The 22395-nt window shown below is 38.2% G+C and overlaps 1 protein-coding gene across 2 annotated transcripts in view; it reads left to right on the top strand.

Annotated features, from left to right (window-relative positions):
- CXCL13 (C-X-C motif chemokine ligand 13) overlaps window positions 1-7691 on the top strand; it is a 35838-nt gene extending 28147 nt beyond the window's left edge. The window contains exons 1-4 of one of the 2 annotated variants that reach the window (XM_042933990.1): window positions 1562-1630; window positions 3321-3453; window positions 6232-6312; window positions 6838-7691. In XM_042933990.1, the coding sequence (XP_042789924.1) occupies window positions 1567-1630; window positions 3321-3453; window positions 6232-6312; window positions 6838-6862 (303 nt within the window). In that variant the 5' untranslated portion in view covers window positions 1562-1566 and the 3' untranslated portion in view covers window positions 6863-7691. Of the gene's footprint in view, window positions 1-1561; window positions 1631-3320; window positions 3454-6231; window positions 6313-6837 lie in introns of those variants that run through there. The other variant, XM_042933989.1, reaches the window with a different exon arrangement.
- The last annotated feature ends 14704 nt before the right edge of the window (window positions 7692-22395 follow it).

Below are 22395 nucleotides of genomic sequence, written 5' to 3'. Positions count from 1 at the left end.
AGGAGAAACTGACTGAACTACTAAGGAAGCAGCTTTCACATATACATAGGGAAGAACTTTCTAACAACTAAAACTGCACAAACAAGGGGATAGGCTGCCTCAACACTGATGAGTTTTCAGTAGTCACTGCAGTCATTCAGGCCAAGAGGAAAACCACTTGTTGTAAGGTCGTGTGACATTACCACAACCCCCACCCCATACACCATGGAACATCTAAGATGCTAAACATCCCCAATGCTGAGTACAAAAACCAAATTGTTTAGGAAACCACACCAGGAAGACCATAACTTTCAGTGGTTTGATGAGTCTGGTTTCATACATCCATACTTGTATACTCCCAGGACAGCCCAGTGGTACTCTATGCCAGACCACCTATTGTCCACATGCTTTTATTTCTTTTACTTAATCAAAGAACTCCTAGCAAGTGAGTTAAGGCTATAAGCTCATTGTCCACATGGGCTCATATGGCAGGATCAAAAACGAACTGCGCATATGTTTTGTGAAACATACTGTAATACTGAGTTCAGTATCAGATAAAATTTTAATGACACCCTCCACTGAGACCTGGTTCTAAAGCTCAATAACCTGTATACTTGAGACTGAAAGATTCTCTTCCTCAAAGTTGTTGCCTCCGTCCCTTCATCAAGACACGGGCACACCAATGAGGAGACACACACTTGCCCCCTTCCAGCATTTCCACAATGACCAAATTACATAAGTAATTATATATTTCAGATGATGAAATAAAAGGTGGGAAAGTCTGGCAGGAAAACAGTAACCTAGTCAGCATAGAAATCTGTATATAAGGAGACATTCATTAGGTGTGCAAATATTTACTAAGCACCTGCCAAAGGTTAGACTTTTTTACAGGGGCCAAGGGCACAAGGATGTGCTCCACAGAGTTCCCTGATTTCCTGGCTCATGCTTTCAAATGTCATTGAGAGGGGCGCCTGGGTGGCTCAGTCGGACAAGTGTCTGACTTTGGCTCAGGTCATGATCTCATGTTTTGTGGGTTCAAGCCCTGCCTTGGGCTCTGTGCTGACAGCTCAGAGCCTGGAGCCTGCTTTGGATTCTGTGTCTCCCTCTCTCCCTGCCCCTCCCCCACTTCCTCTCTCCCCCTCTCTCTCTTTCAAAAATAAATAAACATTTAAAAAAATAAAAATTAACAAAACAAATGTCATTGAGGAAGCCTGCTGGCCCTTCACTGAGAGAAGCAATCAAAGCCACAATCACAGTGACCTGTAGAACCTCCAGTCTGATGTCTTTTCCCTCTCACCCCACCCCCAAATTTCTGCAGCATCCCTGCCATTTATAATCTATATTTGTAAGACATATTTCATTATACTTAAAGTGCTTTGAAGCCAATTCATAAAATTTGCAAGGGGAGTTCAAAAAAAAAAGCAAGCTCAGCAATATTTGGGGACTTTTAAAACTGATGACACAGCTGACCTATTGGAGACACAGGCAGTGGGAGGGCCCTCACTGGTATAAATAAATAGGAATCTCTGTCCTCAGAACCCACAGTTTAGACTCAGAGCTGAAGTCTGAACTCCACCTTGAGGCAGAATGAGGTTCTCCCTGGGATTTCTGCTTCTCATGCTGTTGGTCTACAGCATCACTCCAGTCCATGGTGAGAACTTTCACTTATCTTCTCATTGTGCTTTGAGCAGAAATAATCTTCAGCATTTCTTTCCTTTTTTTTTTTTTAATTAAAAAATGGGGAGCAATATGACTGAAATGGGAAGGGGGAGATTACCTAAGTACTCCTAGGTTTCTAAAAGTAATATGCTTAGAGATTTAACTCTTAGAGGTTAGAGACACTTATATTGTTAAGATTATTATCCATAGATAGAGATACTGAAGTTCAGCGTCCGTGTGACTTATCGTTGGTTTGTCTATTCCTGGTCTTTTTCAGATTCAGCTCTGCTATAACTAATTCTTTCCATGTATATATCTTCTTGGCTCTGCCTTTCCGTGCTACCCCTTCCGACTAAACCCTTTATAGCGTTTAAAGATCATTAACTTCAACAGGTTGGTCTCCTGCAGAGAACGTTTGGTGCAATTCTATTTGGCTAGCTCTGACGTGAGCCACTGTAAGCACAACATGGGTACTTAAGTACATGCTTTCTGTAAAGACATAGACTTCCAAGTCTAAATGGGGTGACGATTGTATAAATAGATAAACATCTAGTTGAAGTTGTAAGTTTTTATACAGCTAAGGAAATCCAAGGCATGTGCCTTGGATTGATATGATATAGTCTGAATGATATAGTCTGCTCAGGTATAAAAAACAAATTTTTGCTCTTAAAGTGTAAGGCATTGTTTTTCGATTATTTTGTTTCACATGCTATTTTTATTCTTCAAGAACTTCATCTCTCACCTCCTCCATAAAGCTGTCCCATTGCCCTGGCAAAGTCCTCTGTTCCCATCATTTAGTTTGGATCCTGGGTGTGAAATACAACATTCTGTGACATTTTAGTTTTTGTTCATTTGTTTCCTCCACCAAATTGTAAATGCCTTGAGAGCCAGGGCCCTTTTATTTGCAAATATGTGTCCAGCATTGTGTTAGGCACTGGGCTTAAGAGGGTAGACTTCATTAAAATACATGAGATAGAGTAACTTATAAAAGTATCTAGTACTAATGACTTCTGTTATTGAATAAAAATAGTCTTGAATTTTTATTATCAGCTTTCGTTGGTAATAATTTGCAACCGAGATGAAGGACCAGCGTATTAAAATACATATATATATATATATATCGTATTAAAATACATATATATATATATATCGTATTAAAATACATATATATATATATATATATATATATATATATATATATATATATATATATCTCCCGTGGTGTTTCCTTGGAGAGACAAGGAAGGGGGCGGTGAGCATGATGAGAACAGCTTGTTACTACTCTGGGGACACTGTAAGGGATTTATGTCTTTGGTCTTTATGTGTTTGGAGGGAAGATCAAATCAGTTGATTTTACACTGTATGAATTATAAGTGAGTTTTAAGTCCCCAGAGCAGTGGTTCTCAAATTTTATGATACAATCACCTGAGCACCAATATAATGCTATCACAAATTTCAATAGGTGTCGTACTTTCAGAAAACTAATTTTATTTTTAAGGTTTTGGTAGAAAATGTTCGAAAATAAGCCAAGACAAGCAGAAAAACACAAACTAAAAGCATCTGGGTGAAAGCGCCAACTTGAAATTTTTAAATCTTCAAATGCACCGTATGAAAGATTAGTAATTAAATTCAAGTTATGAATTATATGTCAAAGGGATTAAAATAACTGATTGTGTTTACAGGTGTTCTGGAGGCCTTTAACACAAACTTAAAGTGTAAATGCGTCCAAGAGACCTCAGCCTTTATCCCCATCCAACTCATTGAAAAGCTTCAGGTCTTGCCTCCTGGGAATGGGTGCCCAAACAAAGAAATCATGTAAGTTGCAGGAGAAAAATGTATGTGATTCTTTTCTCCCAATGAAAATCAGATCAAATGTTGCCATATAGTATTTTTTTAGTATTGTTGACATACAATGTTGCATTGATTTCATATGTACAGCATAGCATTCTTATTCAAGAATCTTAACGGGATTGATTTTGAGAGTTGCTAACAACTCTCAAGCTAATAATGGGACTCAACAATATTTGTTAAGTACCTACTTTGCAGCGGCCCTGAGTTAAGTGCTTTATTCACATTCATTCATCATATTCCTTTAACAGACATTAAGTTACGTCTAGTGTTATCACTGCTCTGCAGGTGCAGAAACTGAGGCTTAGGGAGGTTAACCAACTGCCCTGAGGCAAACCCTTAGAAAGGGACAGAACCAGGACTCCACCCAGGTGTTCCCCCTCCAAGCCTCTTCTCTCCTACCAAAATCAAATCACCAGCAGAAGCAGACACTTTGTTCCCCAGAAGTTAAAGAGCAAGAAAATAAGTACCCACTACAGTCCTTGGTCTGAACATCTATTTTATGGGACAGTCCCTTAGCTTTAAGATCTACCAATTTTGATACCATTACTCTGATTGAAGAGTTAGGCTATGGAGTCAGCTGTGGCTGCAAGAAGTTTAATAGGTATTTTCTTTAACTGAAATAGCATGACCTCTTGTTTCTGTGACCCTTTTCAGTACTTTCAGAGAAATCTGTTGATACTTCTATCATAACATTTTCCATGGCACATCAAATGAGAATTTACACACTGCACGCAAAGCCCCTAGTATAGTGCCTGGCACAACAGTAAATGTAATAAATGTTCAGTAAATGTTAGCTGTGATTATTATAGCATCACTGTGTTGAAGCAATCAGGTTTGTGGCTCTCTTTCTCTCTCCCATTCTCTCTCTCACCAGAAATAAGTTCCTTATAGACAGGGACCAGATTTATTTGTTTCTCTACTCCCAATGCTTTATCCCTTACCTGGCATAGAGCAATGTACAAGCAATGTTGGATTGTTACACTGCATTTTTTAAAGAATCCTATAGATATTTTGTGTATCACTACTTGGAACTTTGATTTCTCCTTCCTAGATCTATCTTTATGAACCAAGCATCCACAGCTCGTGGACATATTAGGCACAGCATCTTTCTCCACATTTTCTGACGTTACTCTCACTAGCAGCTCTGCCCCTGTACTTCTTTAGACATTTGATATGTTTGTAATCAGCCACTTTTTGTTTGTCCCATTTTGATATGTCCTTTGGGTGTCGCACTAGTTGTGTTCAACTTGTAAAAAAGAACTATGGGATATCAAAAACGTGTGCAAAAATTTTTCATTAAAAAGGCATTATACTTTTCCTAATGTCTTCACTGATGAAGGTTCTAACTAACCCACAATTATTGGCCTCAAACTCAGAGATGTCAAGTCCAGCCATGACCTTGAGAGCAGTTCCTCTGGCTGCATAGAAACCTGAGATTCTCTCTCTCTCTCTCTCTCTTTTATTACATTTCCTCTGTCATGAGTCAAGTCTCTTACCTCTCAACCTGAGGAAGTAATGCACCCCAACTTTCTCTTCATTAACAACAATCATTTTGAAAGGGCAAAAATTTGATTTTATATCTTGTCACCAAATTCTGTATTTCTGAATTTTAACCAGATATAGAAACAAAAGCTGGAAATTACGAGAAATACATAGCAATCAGGGTAAAAATGCTGTGAGTCCAGATGGTCAGAAATCTATTTTCCCTCATGAACTCAAAAACCAAATTGGAAGACTCTGCCCAAGAACCCCAAAATGCTGTGACCTCTGACCTCTCTAAGATTCATTTACAAGGGTGGAGTTTCAAAGCTAGATGGACAGATCCTTCTTGCTAAGGTGAAGGTGAAGAAATCGTTTTGCTCAGAGGTCACCCCGATAGAGGGTTGAGTGTCCCTGGTCACTATCACCTGGGAGACCTCACATCTTTCACTGCAGGTAAAACACTCAGCACTGTGTCTGGCACTTATTGATAACTATTTAGATCCTGCCCATGTAGAGTGGTGGCTAAAAGTGTGGGTTCTAGAGGCAGATAACCTTCATTCGAATGCTGCCCTGCCCTTGCATTTGTCGTGCCATCTTGGGCAAGTTATTTAAACTCTCTAAACCTCAGGTTCCTCATCTAAATGTAAGGAAATAATAGTTCTCTAGCAAAGGACTTGTGTGAGATTGACATAATCCATGTTACCTGCTGAGGATAGTGATTGGCGCATTGTAAGTGCTTGATCAATATTAGCTATTATTGTTGCTGCTTTTGTTGTTATCGAATCTCTCAGAGCAGTGAAAGCCTCACTAACTAGAGGTTCAACAAAATGCCAGGGGCACTCGGAGCGATCAGCTCTGTAACCTCTCCCACATTAAATGTCATTGGATCTGCTTTTCAAATAAGATTTTCTCAAGAGAGTGTTTCCTATCGTTTATTTTGTTCTCCCAAGCTCAACAGACAACCATCTATTTTATGGGACATAAAGATAATGTGATATAGATTTAGAAGTGAGCCAATCTTAGAGTCAGCTATTTGGTCCACCTCCAACTCATGTAAAGATTGTCAGCAAAGCATTAACCCCTGACGCGTAAGATTCTGTTAACCTCATCTTCAGCTCCACTGGCTCACACACAGATCCCAAACTGCCCACCTCCAATTTCACTTCATCCGGGAATATTTTTCTACTCCACTCTCCTTAAGGGCCGGATTGACTAAAATGTAACACTGCCTTATTTTTATTATTGTTTCTTTCCCCCCAGAGTTTGGAAGAAGAACAAGTCAGTTGTATGCTTGAACCCTCAAGCTAAATGGATACTAAAATTAATAAAAATGTTACAGAGGTAAGTCAGACATACCAAGGGTTTTCAGATTCCAGTTTGTACTGAAGGGCTTCCCTTTCATGGGTAGTCAAAATGGGGACCATTTTAATTATTTATTTATTTTTAATGTTTATTTATTGTTGAGAGAGAGACAGAGTGCACGACTGGGGCAGGGGCATAGAGAGAGGAGGACAGAGGATCCGAAGTGGGTTCTGCACTGACAGCAGACAGCCCGGTCGGTGCATGGCTCAAACCCACGAACTGTGAGATCATAACCTGAGCCGAAGTCAGATGCTTAACCGACTGAGCCACCTAGAAGCCCTAAATGGGGACCATTTTAAATTTATGAGAAATTCCCAAGACAAATATCCATTCTTCACTATTATTACTTTTCAAATGAGTAAGGGTGATTCATTTCAGTAGCTCAATAAACTAAATGGAAAGTCAATATGCACAACAGTCCTTGTTTGATATCTTTAAGGAAAACCAGTTTTTAGTAAGTCTCTCTGTGAATATGACTCTCTTGTTTTTGTTTTTATTTCACAGAAAAAGTGCTGTTTCAACCCCATGAGCTCCAGTGTTTAAGAAAAGAGTCAACTGATGCCAATATCCCTACTAAGGACACCTGCATATGCCCCTCCTCCTGCTCTGGGTTTTAGTTTTGTACTTGGCTGAGTCTTTCCAAGAAAAAGAACTTCCCCATATAAGCAAGCATGAAAATATATGTTAAATAAGCTTACAGAAGCTGATGTGGCCAACTTGAGCTTTTTAAAAATTATAGTACCCTTAAACACTTGGACTTTGCATTCTTATTAATCAGGAAGAAAGTTTCCTTGAGGATACTTAGTAATAAATCATATCGGTTTCTTTGAATAGTATACCTCTTGTTTACACTAAATTTTCCTAGAAACTAGGGGAACAAGAATTTAAACCTCAAATCTGAACATGTGGCTTGAATTAAGAAGGAAATGATGGAATTCATTTCAATCATTTCACACCAAAAGAAAAGCAGGCTTCCATAAGAGACTGAAACCTGCCTGGGAAACCCAGGGAATTTCATAAAAGACAGAGGGCTCTCACAGTAGCTACCTTCCATTTAAAAGCTCACTATTGAAAAAAATGGAGTCCTTTTCATTCGAAAGAGTTCTTTTACGAGATTTACTGTCCTGGACAAAAACTAATAACATTCAACAATCTCCAGACTTAAATTCGTAGAATATTCAGGAAAAGCATTTAAAAACTGATATTCAGATGTCTTCTTTTATACATTTGCTTTGACGAACTTTTCTTACTCATATCTTTTGCACACTTTTTTTTCCCTTGGTCTCTGGTACCTGATTCTTTAATGCTTCCTGTTGATCTAATGCTATTCAATAAACTCAAGTAAATGTTTTACTTAATTATGAGGAACTCATTCTTAATAGAGCATTTGCTCAAATTTAGACACTCTGACTCATCACAATGAAAAGTAGGACTTCATCATGTTAATTTTTGCTTGCATGATGCTTGCCTTTTACAGTTGTTTTAAATTATGTGGCAATGGGTGAGTGAAGTTATTCCTGATATTAACACAGGGGGAAAATGCTTGACTATGAGAGCTTCTTTTCCTTGATATACTCATCATTATTTCCTCTAGAGATTTCCAAATTCTTACCAAAACCTATTTTCACTTATATTGGTTCTTAAAGTCCCCAATGTTTGCTTTGACAAAGTTTTTCAGTGGGTTTGACAAACAGAAGAAGTAGACCCTTAAACCCCCATCCCCTCCTTCCCTGGATGCAGCCTGGCTCTCCCATCAGGGCTGGGCTTTCCCAGTGGGCTGGGTTCCACTGCCCTAGTGCCCCTCATTCCCCTTGCTGCTTTGGGGGGCCCACTCCAAGCACACCCAGGTTTAAAGCTATATCTGGCTCCTGCTTTCAATTCTCTCTTTTTTATTTTTTGATTTACTTTTATTAAATAGATTTCTTGGATGGGAGTAAAGAGAACCTATTAATGCTACTTTTTCTGTTGTCTACAACAGGAATCATAAAATGGATCATAAAATGCCATCAAAATCCTGCATTCTAGCACTTTCCAGACTTCTACTTTTAGAGGTCAGGAATCACATCACTCTTTAGTTTTGTTTTGGTCTTTGAGAATGCAGCTAGATGAATATTTAGGATCCTCAAATAAGAACTATTGCCATTTTCTATGAGGCAGCTACTCATGTCACCCTCATTTTACAGAGGCAGAAGCTGAGACACTCAGGGATTAATAACTTGCTCGAGGCCTTACAGCTACTAAACAACAAATCAAAATTCAAATTCAGGCAGAGTGCATACTTCTAATCACCACACAATGCTGACCACACTTTATAGGGAGTAGACATCACCGGCTCCATTTTACAGAAGGAGAAGTTGATGCAAGTGAACATTTACTTGCCCCAAATCACATAACTAGTAAGAAGACAAAACCAGAATTCAAACCCAGGGCCTCCTGACTCCTAAATATATGTATTTCTTACCTCAGCCCCTTTGTCCACCATTTTTTTCAGGGCCAATCAAAGTTCCAGAAGATCCAAGCCTCCCTTGGGTTGAGAAGACAGCATGAAGACAGTGGGAAAATGTGGGATTAGAAATGAAACAACAGGACCAGGGAGGGTTCTCAAACTTGCTTTCCTTACCACACAACTACCAGCTTCTCAAAAGTCACAGTAGATTTGGAGGTGTTCAGCCTGATTGGGGACAGGGATCTTAACCCACAGTTAAATGCAGGATAACTTGTTGAGCCATTTAATGAGTGTCTGAGGAAAAGTGATCATTAGCTGATCTGAGCATGTTTGGGTTCAGAAAGGGAGAATAATGAAATGGTAAGGCAAAATTCAGGTAATCCATGGTCACATACATGCAAACATACATAATTAAATTAATGAAAATCCAGAGTGAAATAGAACTGAAGGGAAAACACAAGCTAATGCTGGCCAACACAGGATGTTCAACTCTGGGAAACAAAGTGCAGGAGTTAGAAGGCCAAGCTATGCAGGGAGCTCTTGGTAGCATAACACAGGGAACCTCTCACAAAGTGAGCCAAGCCTCAATTGCTCTACTCAAACCCATCTTACTGGTAGAAGCCCAAAGGAAAAGACTCTCTATGTCAAAGGGAAGCAGAATTCTTTCTACCCCCTGAAGGGGCTTAGCCCTTCCTCACCTGGACATGGCTTGCCCAGCTGTATGAGTTCTGCCTTAGTGGTTTCCATTTTCTATTGCCTTCCTTTCTACAACTTTTCCCTGTCACTGAGATGTGTCATTTTATTGCTTCCAACTCTGTGTAAGGATTGGTACATTCCCCAAGGCTTTTTGCTCTGAGGTAAAGTTTGGTGGTACTTTTAAACACAATGAATGTGTTGGTTTACAGAAAACTTGGTGGAACTGAGAAGGAGAGGAAGCCCATGAGTCAGAAGGGTAATATTTGAAAGAGATATCATATCATTTTGTGACCCTCAAGGACAGAAGTTCTCTATGCATAGTCCCTCTGAAGAGCACCATTGGCAGCATCTGGATACTTGTTAAAATACATATTCTCAAGCCCCTCTCCAGGCCTACTGAATCAGAAACCCAGGGGTTGGGCTCAGAGTTGTAATAAACTGTGATATAACAAAAACTGTATTTCCTGGCACAGATCTCCAAAACCCCTTGGAATTTCCTGACTCATAGGAGTGTCTTTTGTTCAGAATGAGCCCCTTTCAACCACACCTGAGTTCATGCTAGTGAGGTAACCATTGGTTACCTCATAGATAGCTTCAGGATGGGGGCTGGTTTCCAGAGGAACCAACCATGTGATTAAAGAATTGGACCTTTCAGCCTCACCTCTGACCTCCAGGGAGGGGAGACGGGCTGGAGATTTTCAATCATCAATGGCCAACGATTTAATCAATCACACCTGTGTAATGGAACATCCATTAAAAATCCCTAAACAATAATGTTTGGAGAGCTTCTGAGTTGGTAAATACCTTGAGGTGCTGGAAGGGTGGTACACCTGGAGAGGACATGAAACAATATCCCCCACCTGCCTCCTGCCAATGCTTATCCTATGCATCTGTTCCACTCAGCTGTTCCTGAGTTGTATCTTTTATAATAAACCAGTAATAGTAAGCCACTTTCCGGGATTCTATGAGTCATTCCAGGAAATTATCAAACTTGAAGCAGGATTGTGGGAATCTCAGAACATGTAATCAGCTAGGAAGAAATGTAAATAGCCTGAGAACCCCATTTGCAGCTATTATCTAAAGTGGGAGTAGTTTTGTGGGACTGAACCTTTAACCTGTGGGGTCTATGCTAACTACATATAGTGACAGAATTGAATTAAATTGTTGGACACCCAGTTGGCATCAGAGAATTGGAGAATTGGTTGGTGTCAGTAAACACTTGAGAAAAAAAAAAAAAAACTTTCACAATCCCTCCAGGTGATTCAAGTTTGAAAAACATTGTTCTAGGATAAGGGCCCCTAACCCTCATAATACATTAGAGTTATCTGGGGAGTTTTCTTCTTCTAAATATCAGGCTAATTGTTGTGATTTATATACAATAAAATTCACCCTCTTTAAATGTTCAGTGAGTTAGTTCAAACTGCCCCTGTCTTAGTCAGTTTCTACTGCTACTGAAAAGTACCAAAGGATGAGTGACTTATAAGTAACAGAAAGTTACCTCTCACAGTCTGGAGATTGGAAGTCCAAGATCAGAATGCCAACATGATTGGGTTCTGGTGAGATCCCTCCTCTGGGTTGCAGACTGATAGTTTTTTCCTTGTAGCCTCACAAAAAAGAGAACAGAGAGGGAAGTGAGCTCTCTGGCAATCCTATTCATGAAGACTCCACCCTTATGACCCCATCTGATGCTAACTATCTCCCAAAGGCCCTACTTCCTAATATCATCACATTGGAGGGTAGAGCTTCAGCATACAAATTTTGAGGAGACACAAACATTCAGTTCATTACAACCCCAGTCCCTGTTGTGTTCTTATCATTTTGCCTTTTCCAGAATGTCATGTAAATGGAAATATACAGTATGCATCTTTTTTGTCTGGCTACTTTCACTTTGCATAAAGTTTTTAAGGTTCATCATGTTATTGAATATATCAGTGGTTTAATTTTTGTTGTTGTTGCTGATTACTATTCCATTGTATGCATATACCACAGTTGATTCAGTCACCAGTTGATGGGCATTTGAATTGTTTCCAGTTTTCAACTATTATGAATATAACTGCTTTCAACATTCACACACAAGTCTTTGTAGGAACATATGATTTTGTTGCTCTTGAGTAAATACCTAGAAGTGAGATTGTTGGGTCATATGGTAGATGCATATTTAACTTTATAAGAAGATGCTAGACTGTTTTCCAAAGTATCTCTACTATTTTGCATTCCCACCAGCAATATATGAGAATTTCAGTTTACATCTTTACAAAAAGATGTAAAGTCTTTTAAACTTTAGATATTTTAGCAAATGTTTAATCTCTTATGATCTTAATTTGTATTAATTAAAATGGCTAATGATGTTGAACAATTTTTAATGTGCTTATCAGAACCATGCATTTAGAGTAGAAACCTACCTTATGTGAAAGACTCTCCCCATTGAGTTACGTTGGCAAAATTATCAAAAAGAAATTGATTATATATGTATGGTTCTACTTCTGGACTTGTTTTATTGATCTATATGTCTATCTTCATGCCAACACCATATGGTCTTGATTAGTACAGCTTAATAGTGAGTCTTAAAATTCAGTATCATGACTCTTCTTACGTTGTCCTTTTTCAAAATTATTTTGGACCCATGCCCTTTGCTTTTACATATGAATTTTTTTTCTCTTTTTAATGTTTATTTATTTTTTTAATATGGAATTTATTGTCACATTGGTTTCCATACAACACCCAGTGCTCCTTCCAACAGGTGCCCTCCTCAATACATCACGCACCCTCTCCTCCCTCCCGCCCTCCATCAACACTCAGTTTGTTCTCAGTTTTTAAGAGTCTCTTATGTTTTGGCTCCCTCCCTCTCTAGCCTTTTTTTTTTTCCTTCTCCTCCTCCATAGCCTTCTGTTATGTTTCTCAGGATCCACATAAGAGTGAAAACAACATATGAATTTTAGAATCACCTTGTCAATTTCTACCTTCCCCCCAAAACAATTTTGACTGGGATTGTATTGAATCTATAGATCAATTTGGAAAGAATTGGCATCTTAATAATACTGAGTCTTTCCAGACATGAACACACTACATCTTTCCATTTATATAAAACTTATTTAATTTCTCTCAGCAATGTTTTGTAGTTGTCCACATTCAGATCCTGTACTCCCCGCCAAGCCAAACCATGAGGTGTTACCTTTAAAGGACGGTAATATGAAGGAGCAAGACAAACAGATGTGTTCTTTATTTATCATCCATTTAATTTGGGAAGAGATCAGATGTGTCTTCTAGCTTAACTTTAATTGGACAGTATTTCTCCCTCCTTGACAGAAAAATAGTAAATTACTTGAAATGATATGATGATGGGACACCTTCTAATTCTCTCCCACCAGATCTACAAGTCTACCCAAATCTCCCCCTTATCAATTCCCTTTTCCTACATCAGAGTAGGTAACTCTCCTCCTCATTCCTCCATGACCAATCCCTCTACCTGTTTTAAATCTCATCCCCTTTCACTATCTCAGGAGTCATTAACCATACTTTTGTTCTCTTCTATAATCAAGCACTTCCTCCCAGTTCCATCTGCATACCATTTAAACATATTTTAGTCTCTGTCAAAAACGAACAAAAAAATTCTTCCTGGCCCTTTTCTATCATCCCTACCTTTCTTCACCTCCATCACAGCCAAACCTCTTGCGTTGTCTATACTCAACATCTCCACTTCCCCAGGTCCTCTCACTCTGTAGCACCCTCACGATGAGGCTTTCACTGCCTCACTACCCCAAAACAACTCTCAGTAAGGTCACCAATGTAGCCATTTAAGTCAGCCATTGTAGCCATTTAAGTCACCATTGTAGCCATTTAAGTCAGCTATTTCTGCAAAAGTGCTATGTAGCTCAGTGGCTTACAACAAAAACATTTATTCTTATTCATGTGTCTTTAGTTGAGCTGAGGTTCAGCTGACAAGAGTGACTTTGGAATTAATTCAATTCAGGCCATTTATTTGGTTCAGGTCTACTCCATACGTCTCTTATTTTGGAGGTATCAGATGATATTCAGGGCATATTCTTCTCATGGTGAAGGCAAATGCAGAAGGGAAGTGAACAAAAATATGCTATGCCTCTATGGTCAAGGCTCAGAATTATGAATCTATTTCTTCCACTCACGTTTTATTGGCCAAAGCAAGTCATATGTCTTGGCCCAGTATCAGTGGGCAGAAAGTTTATTTCACTTTAGTGGAACTGCAAAACCATATGGCAAAGAACATGAGTACAGAGAGGGGTAAAAAAAATGGGGAAAATGTTAAATCTGCCATAGTTGACTAGTACAATGATCAAGGGTTCATGCTCATCTTACAGAACTAATTTTTTTTTTTTCAGGAAATGAGGACTACTGCAGTTACAATCACTCCCTTTGTGACTCAGAAAAACACATTTCTAGATTTCCTTCTATCTTTCTGGCCATTCCTTCTCAGTCTTATTTTCAGGCTCAACTTTCTCTCCCTGGCCAGTCAAATATAGAAAAGGTGACTGCTCCTCTTTTATCACAATTTATTTTCTGAGATATATCTAAGACCAAGTTTTTGTGACCATGTAAACATTAATGACTCTAAATTTTTCATCCCTATTCTCCTGTGAATTTCATTCTATCCTACCCAAATGACTCTGCTATATCTCCACTTTGGATCTTGCAAAGGTACTTCAAAAACTCAATGTCAAGGACCAAAATTCATGGTCCAATTCCAGCACTACCTTCCTCAGTAAGAGATCCACAATTGTCCGATTTTATAAGAGGCAAAACTAAGATTCATTTAAAAATTAATTGTAAATGACTACCAGCTCCATAGCCAATTCATAACAAAACTCTGTTGACCTATTTCTGTAAATACTCCCCTAATCTGTCCCCACCTTCCATCCTTACCAACACCTTATACCAAGATGCCATCAATTTTCACCTGAAGTAATTAAGTAGCTTAAAGCTGTGTGTATCCTCCACCCCATCTGATATCTCTCTCTAACGCACTAAGGTAATCCTTATAACATGCATTTCAGATGATGTCACTCCTGTTTCATTTCTAAGCTTAACAGTCACTTCCTCAAGAAAGCCTTCCATATCCTTCCAGCCTAGGTTAGATCTCTTTGTGATATGCTCTCACAGAAATCCTTAAGAGCATTTACCTCAATCACTAATAAGACACTCGTTATTGTGACCATGTAATAAATATATGTTTCTCTATTAGGCTATAAACTCCATGAGATCAAGAACTGTGTTTGGTTTTGTTCATCCTTGTATCCTTAGCATCAGTTATGGCCTTGAACATAGTAGGAGTTCAAGAAATATTTGTTGAATGAATAAATGAGTGAATGAATGGATGAATGCCTTGTAATTATCTCATTTATTACTATTATAATAGCACAAAAAATAAATTTTCACATGTTCGTCCTATTTCTCTAATTGGATTATAAATTTCTTGGAGACAGAGAATCCAATTTTCATGTATTTGTCTCCCACACAGCATCCCGATATTCAGTAAGCAACTTTTGTGCAAAACGAAGGAGATCTTGTACAGCACATAATTTGTTTGCAATATTTAGAAAATATTTCTTTACCACATTACCTAGAACATATGACTAGGAGAAGGTAGAATCTCACCATATTTATAACTACCATTGTGCACTGGAAATGCTGACAGGTATAAACCAATTGATGATTGTCATTGAAATCTAATATAATTGTATAATATTAAGATTTTCCACCCTGATGAACATGGATGCAAAAATCCTCAACAAGATATTAGCCAACCGGATTCAACAATACATTAAAAAAGTTATTTACCATGACCAAGTGGGATTTATACCTGCGATGCAGGGCTGGTTCAATATCCGCAGAACAATTTACATGATTCATCACATCAATAAAATAAAGGACAAGAACCATATGATCCTCTCAATAGATGCAGAGAAAGCATTTGACAAAATACAGCATCCTTTCTTGATAAAAACCCTCAAGAAAGTAGGGATAGAAGGATCATACCTCAAGATCATAAAAGCCATATATGAACAACCCAACGTTAATATCATCCTCAATGGGGAACACTGAGAGCTTTCCCCCTATGATCAGGAAAAAGACAGGGATGTCCACTCTCACCACTGTTATTCAACATAGTATTTGAAGTCTTAGCTTCAGCAATCAGACAACACAAAGAAATAAAAAGTCTCCAAATCAGCCAGGAGGAGGTCAGACTTTCACTCTTTGCAGATGACATGATACTCTATATGGAAGACCCTAAAGATTCCACCAAAAAACTGCTAGAACTGATTCATGAATTCAGCAAAGTTGCAGGATATAAAATCATTGCACAAAAATCAGTTGCATTCCTATACACCAACAATGAAGCAACAGAAAGAGAAATCAAGGAACCAATCGCATTTACAATTGCACCAAAAAACATAAAAATACCTAGGAATAAATCTAACCAAAGAGGTGAAAAATCAATACACTGAAAACTATAGAAAGCTTATGAAAGAAATTGAAGAAGACACAAAAAAATGGAAAAATATTCCATGCACCTGGATAGGAAGAACAAATATTGCTAAAGTTTCAATACTACCTAAAGCAATCTACATATTCAATGCAATCCCTATCAAAGTAACACCAGAATTCTTCACATAGTGAGAAAAATAATTCTAAAATTTGTATGGAACTAGAGAAGACCCAGAATAGCCAAAGCAATCTTGAAAAAAGAAAACCAAAGCAGGAGGCATCACAATCCCGGACTTCAAGCTGTACTACAAAGCTGTAATCATCAAGACAGCATGGTACTGACACAAAACAGACACTCAGATCAATGGAACAGAATAGAGAACCCAGAAACAGACCCACAAATGTATGGCCAACTAATCTTTGACAGAGCAGGAAAGAATATCCAATGGAATAAAGACAGTCTCTTCAGCAAGTGGTGCTGGGAAAACTGGACAGCAACATGCAGAAGAATGAACCTGGACCACTTTCTTACACCATACACAAAATAAACTCAAAATGGATGAAAGACCTCAATGTAAGACAGGAAGCCATCAAAATCCTCAAGGAGAAAGCAGGCAAAAACCTCTTTGATCTTGGCCACAACAACTTCTTACTCAACTCATCTCCAGAGGCAAGGGAAACAAAAGCAAAAATGAACTATTGAGACCTCATCAAAATAAAAACCTTCTGCACAGAAGCAAACAATCAGCAAACTAAAAGGCAACTGACGGAATGGGAGAAGATATTTGCAAACAACATATCAGATAAAGGGTTAGTATCAAAAATCTATAAAGAACTTTTCAAACTCAACACCCAAAAAACAAATAATCCAGTGAATAAATGGACAAAAGACATGAATAGACACTTCTCCAAGGAAGACATCCATATGGCCAACTGACACATGAAAAACTGCTCAAATCACTCATCTTCAGGGAAATACAAATCAAAACCACAAGATACCACCACCTCACACCTGTCAGAATGGCTAACATTAACAACTCGGGCAACAACAGATGTTGGCGAGGTTGCGGAGAAAGAGGATCTCTTTTGCATTGTTGGTGGCAATGCAAGCTGGTGCAGCCACTCTGGAAAAAAAATTTTTTTTTCCTCAAAAAATTAAAAATAGAACTACTCTATGACCCAGCAATTGCACTATTAGGTGTTTATCCAAGAGATACAGGTATGTTGTTTCAAAGGGGCACACGCACCCCAATGTTTATAGCAGCACTAGTAACAATAGCCAAAGTATGCAAAGAGCCCAAATATCCATCGATGAAGGAGTGGATAAAGAAGATGTGGTATATATATACGATGGAGTATTACTTGGCAATCAAAAAGAATGAAATCTTGCCATTTGCAACTACATGGATAGAACTAGAAGATATTATGCTAAGCAAAATTAGTCAGAGAAAGACAAATATCATAAGACTTCACTCATATGAGGACTTTAAGAGACAAAACAGATTAACACAAGGGAAGGGAAGCAAAAATAATACGAAAACAAGGAGGGAGACACAGCATAAGAGACTCTTAAATATGGAGAACAAACAGAGAGTTATTGGAGGGGTTGTAGGAGGGGAAATGGGCTAAATGGGTAAGGGGAATTAAGGAATCTACTCCTGAAATCATTGTTGCACTATATGCTAACTAATTTGGATGTAAATTTAAAAAATAAAATTAAAAAAATATTTTCCACTTAAATTCCAGTTAATTTGTGAATTTTAAATAATAAAATTATATCATGATATTAGGACACTAGTATTTTTCCAGGATGTTACTGGAAAAAGCAAAAGTAATAATGAGTACATTCTCACTACAAATTTAAGGTGACTAACATTAGAGGCTAAAGTCTGGGATTGTGATGCCTCCCACTTTGGTCTTCTTCTTCAATGTTACTTTAGTTATTCGGGGTCTTTTGCAGTTCCATACAAATTTTAGGATTGCTTGTTCTAGCTTTGAGGAGAATGCTGGTGCAATTTTGACTGGGATTGCATTGAGTGTGTAGATAGCTTTGGGCAGTATTGACATTTTAACAATATTTGTTCCTCCAATCCATGAGCATGGAATGTTTTTCCATTTCTTTGTATCTTCTTTAATTTCCTTCCTAAGCTTTCCATAGTTTTCAGCATACAGATCTTTTACATCTTTGGTTAGGTTTATTTCTAGGTATTTTAGGATTCTTGGTGCAATTGTGAATGGGACCAGTTTCTTTATTTGTCTTTCTGTTGCTTCATTATTAGTGTATAAGAATGCAGCTGATTTCTGTACATTAATTTTGTATCCTGCGACTTTGCCAAATTCATGTATCAGTTCTAGACTTTTGGTGGAGTCTATCGGGTTTTCCATGTATAATATCATGTCATCTGCAAAAAGTGAAAGCTTGACTTCATCTTTGCCAATTTTGATGCCTTTGATGTCCTTGTGTTGTCTGATTGCTGATGCTAGAACTTCCAACACTATGTTAAACAACAGCAGTGAGAGTGGACATCCCTGTTGTGTTCCTGATCTCAGGGGGAAAACTCTCAGTTTTTCCCCGTTGAGAATTATATTAGCTGTGGGCTTTTCATAAATGGCTTTTATGATGTTTAAGTATGTTCCTTCTATCCCAACTTTCTCAAGGGTTTTTGTGAATAAAGAATGCTGAATTTTGTCAAATGCTTTTTCTGCATCGATTGACAGGATCATATGGTTCTTTTCTTTTCTTTTTATTAATGTGATGTATCACATTGATTTATTTGTGAATGTTGAATCAGCCCTGCAGCCCAGGAATGAATCCCACTTGATCATGGTGTATAATTCTTTTTATATGCTGTTGAATTCGATTTGCTAGTATCTAATTGAGAATTTTTGCATCCATATTCATCAGGGATATTGGCCTGTAGTTCTCTTTTTTTGATGGGTCTCTGTCTGGTTTAGGAATCAAGGTAATGCTGGCTTCATAGAATGAGTCTGGAAGTTTTCCTTCCCTTTCTATTTTTTGGAACAGCTTGAGAAGAATAGGTATTATCTCTGCTTTAAATGTTGGTAGAATTCCCCAGGGAAGCCATCTGGACCTGAACTCATATTTGTTGGGAGATTTTTGATAACTGATTCAATTTCTTCGCTGGTTACAGGTCTGTTCAAGTTTTCGATTTCTTCCTGTTTGAGATTTGGAAATGTGTGGGTTTAGAAATTTGTCCATTTCTTCCAGGTTGTCCATATAATTTTTTGTAGTATTCCCTGATAATTGCTTTGTATTTCTGAGGGATTGGTTGTAATAATTCCATTTTCACTCATGATTTTATCTATTTGGGTCATCTCCCTTTTCTTTTTGAGAAGCCTGGCTAGAGGTTTATCAATTTTGTTTATTTTTTCAAAAAAAACCAACTCTTGGTTTCATTGATCTGCTCTACAGTTTTTTTAGATTCTATATTGTTTATTTCTGCTCTGATATTTATTATTTCTCTTCTTCTGCTGGGTTTGAAGTACCTTTGCTGTTCTGCTTCTATTTCCTTTATGTGTGCTGTTAGATATTGTATTTGGGATTTTTCTCGTTTCTTGAGATAGGCATGGATTGCAATGTATTTTCCTCTCAGGACTGCCTTTGCTGCATCCCAAAGCATTTGGATTGTTGTATTTTCATTTTCATTTGTTTCCATATATTTTAAAATTTCTTCTCTAATTCCTGGTTGAACCATGCATTCTTTAGTAGGGTGTTCTTTAACCTCCATGCTTTTGGAGGTTTTCCAGACTTTTTCCTGTGGTTGATTTCAAGTTTCATAGCATTGTGGTCTGAAAGCGTGCATGGTATGATCTCAATTCTTTAGCCTCTACTACAAAGCTGTAATCATCAAGACAGCATGGTATTGGCACAAAAACAGACACATAGACCAATGGAATAGAATAGAGACTCCAGAATTGGACCCACAAAAGTATGGCCAACTAATTTTTGACAAAGCAGGAAAGAATATCCAATGGAAAAAAGACAGTCTCTTTAACAAATGGTGCTGGGAGAACTGGACAGCAACATGCAGAAGAATAAAATTAGACCACTTTCTTACACCATTCACAAAAATAAACTCAAAATGGATAAAGGACCTGAATGTGAGACAGGAAACCATCAAAACCCTAGAGGAGAAAGCAAGAAAAAAACCTCTCTGACCTCAGCTGCAGCAATTTCTTGCTTGATACATCTCCAAAGGCAAGGTAATTAAAAGCAAAAATGAATTATTGGGACTTCGTGAAGATAAAAACTTCTTCACTGCAAAAGAAACAACAAAACTAAAAGGCAACCAATGGAATGGGAAAAGATATTAGCAAATGACATATCAGACAAAGGGCTAGTATGCAAAATCTATAAAGAACTCACCAAACTCCACACCCAAAAAACAAATAATCCAGTGAAGAAATGGGCAGAAAACATGAATAGACACTTCTCTAAAGAAGACATCCAGATGGCCAATAGGCACATGAAAAGATGCTCAACGTCACTCTTCATCAAGGAAATACAAATCAAAACCACACTGAGATACCGCCTCACGCCAATCAGAGTGGCTAAAGTGAACAAATCAGGAGACTATAGATGCTGGCAAAGATGTGGAGAAACGGGAACCCTCTTGCACTGTTGGTGGGAATGCAAATTGGTGCAGCCACTCTGGAAAACAGTGTGGAGGTTCCTCAAAAAATTAAAAATAGATCTACACTATGACCCAGCAATAGCACTGCTAGGAATTTACCCAAGGGATACAGGAGTGCTGATGCATAGGGGCACTTGTATCCCAATGTTTATAGCATCACTTTCAACAATAGCCATATTATGGAAAGAGCCTAAATGTCCATCAACTGATGAATGAATAAAGAAATTGTGGTTTATATACACAATGGAATACTACGTGGCAATGAGAAAGAATGAAATGTGGCCTTTTGTAGCAACGTGGATGGAACTGGAGAGTGTTACGCTAAGTGAAAGAAGTCATACAGAGAAAGACAGATACCATATGTTTTCGCTCTTACGTGGATCCTGAGAAAGTTAACAGAAGACCATGGGAGAGGGGAAGAAAAAAAAAAGAGAGGGAGACAGCCAAACCATAAGAGACTCTTAAAGACTGAAAATAAACTGAGGGTTGATGGGGAGTGGGAGGGAGGGTAGGGTGGGTGATGGGCATTGAGGAGGGCACCTGTTGGGATGAGCACTGGGTGTTGTATGGAAACTAATTTGACAATAAATTTCATATTATTAATTAATTAATTAATTAATTAAAAAATAAGATGATTAACATTTATTAAATTCTTACTTGCTGTGTCATTTAGGGTCCCATTAGGAAACATTACGCTTAGCTGGAACTTTGAAGAGAATACAATAAATTATTTCAGAAGTGTGGACAGGATTAAAGGAACCAATAACAAATGTTGAGGCATCCAAGGACTAGTAACCACCCCACTTTTACTCCACTCTAAGCCAAGAGGTAGGAATGAGAAGGAGGAAAGGAAGGAAATGGTGTTATGGAAGGACTTTGGAGAACTACAGCTTAGAAAACTAGATTACTTGATAAGAACTATAGGCACTGAGGATCAGCCACAACAAGAACTGGGTTTTAAAAAGGAGTGGAGGAAATAAATTCTTCTACCTCTATTTCCTCCCATCCTCCAATCTCCTCTCCATACCCCACACCCTTATTGACCAAACACATCCAGCAGGGGTCAGATGAGAAAACAATCGTTCAAAGAGGTTAAAAAGTTTGCCCAGAGTCACATAGCTACTAAATATTAGTTCTGGTATTTGAATCCTAGCAGGCAGACTCCAAATACCATAATCTCATTTAATTATTTTACATGTGCAGTGAAGGACTGTCTCAACTACGACTCAATATAATGAAAGTTAATGAAGTCTAAATACATATATTTTCATCATATAGTCCACTGTTGAAGAATTGCTTATTCCTAGGGTACAGTTGGCTGCTTAACCAAATGAGCCACCCAGGTGCTCTTGTGTATTGACTCCTTGAAGGAGCCCACCTGGTGGCTGGGTGAGGCAGGTAGTTGGGTCTACCTCCAGTTGTGGTGCTACTGTGGGAAAGGCAGGGAGAGTGGCCAGTTCTAAACTCTACTGGCTGGAAGGGACCTTGAAGATCCCTCTAGGTCTCTTGTCACAATGAGAAGAACCAGGCAGAATTTTTCCCCCCAGCAAAAGCTAAAATTCTAAGGAAGATTAAAATTGAGGAAGTCTCTTAACTCTTTTTTTTTTTTTTTTTTTTTTTTTTTGGCCTCTTCAATTGTCCATGAGGTCCAGCTCTGCATTCTTGATTTCCTCAGAACAGAACTGGAAACTTGGTGTTAGTCTGTGACTAATAAGATCATCCAGCCAATTCAAAGTGAAAAATTTATGTAACTTTCAGAAAACCTTGGCCAAAATCTGAGGTTGGTTTTTGGCAATGCTAAAGTCA

This window comes from Panthera leo, chromosome B1, assembly GCF_018350215.1.
Source record: "Panthera leo isolate Ple1 chromosome B1, P.leo_Ple1_pat1.1, whole genome shotgun sequence".
In the NCBI taxonomy this organism is placed as follows: Eukaryota; Metazoa; Chordata; class Mammalia; order Carnivora; family Felidae; genus Panthera; species Panthera leo.
Note: the sequence above shows the minus strand (reverse complement) of the source record. Positions and strands in the feature narration are given on the sequence as shown.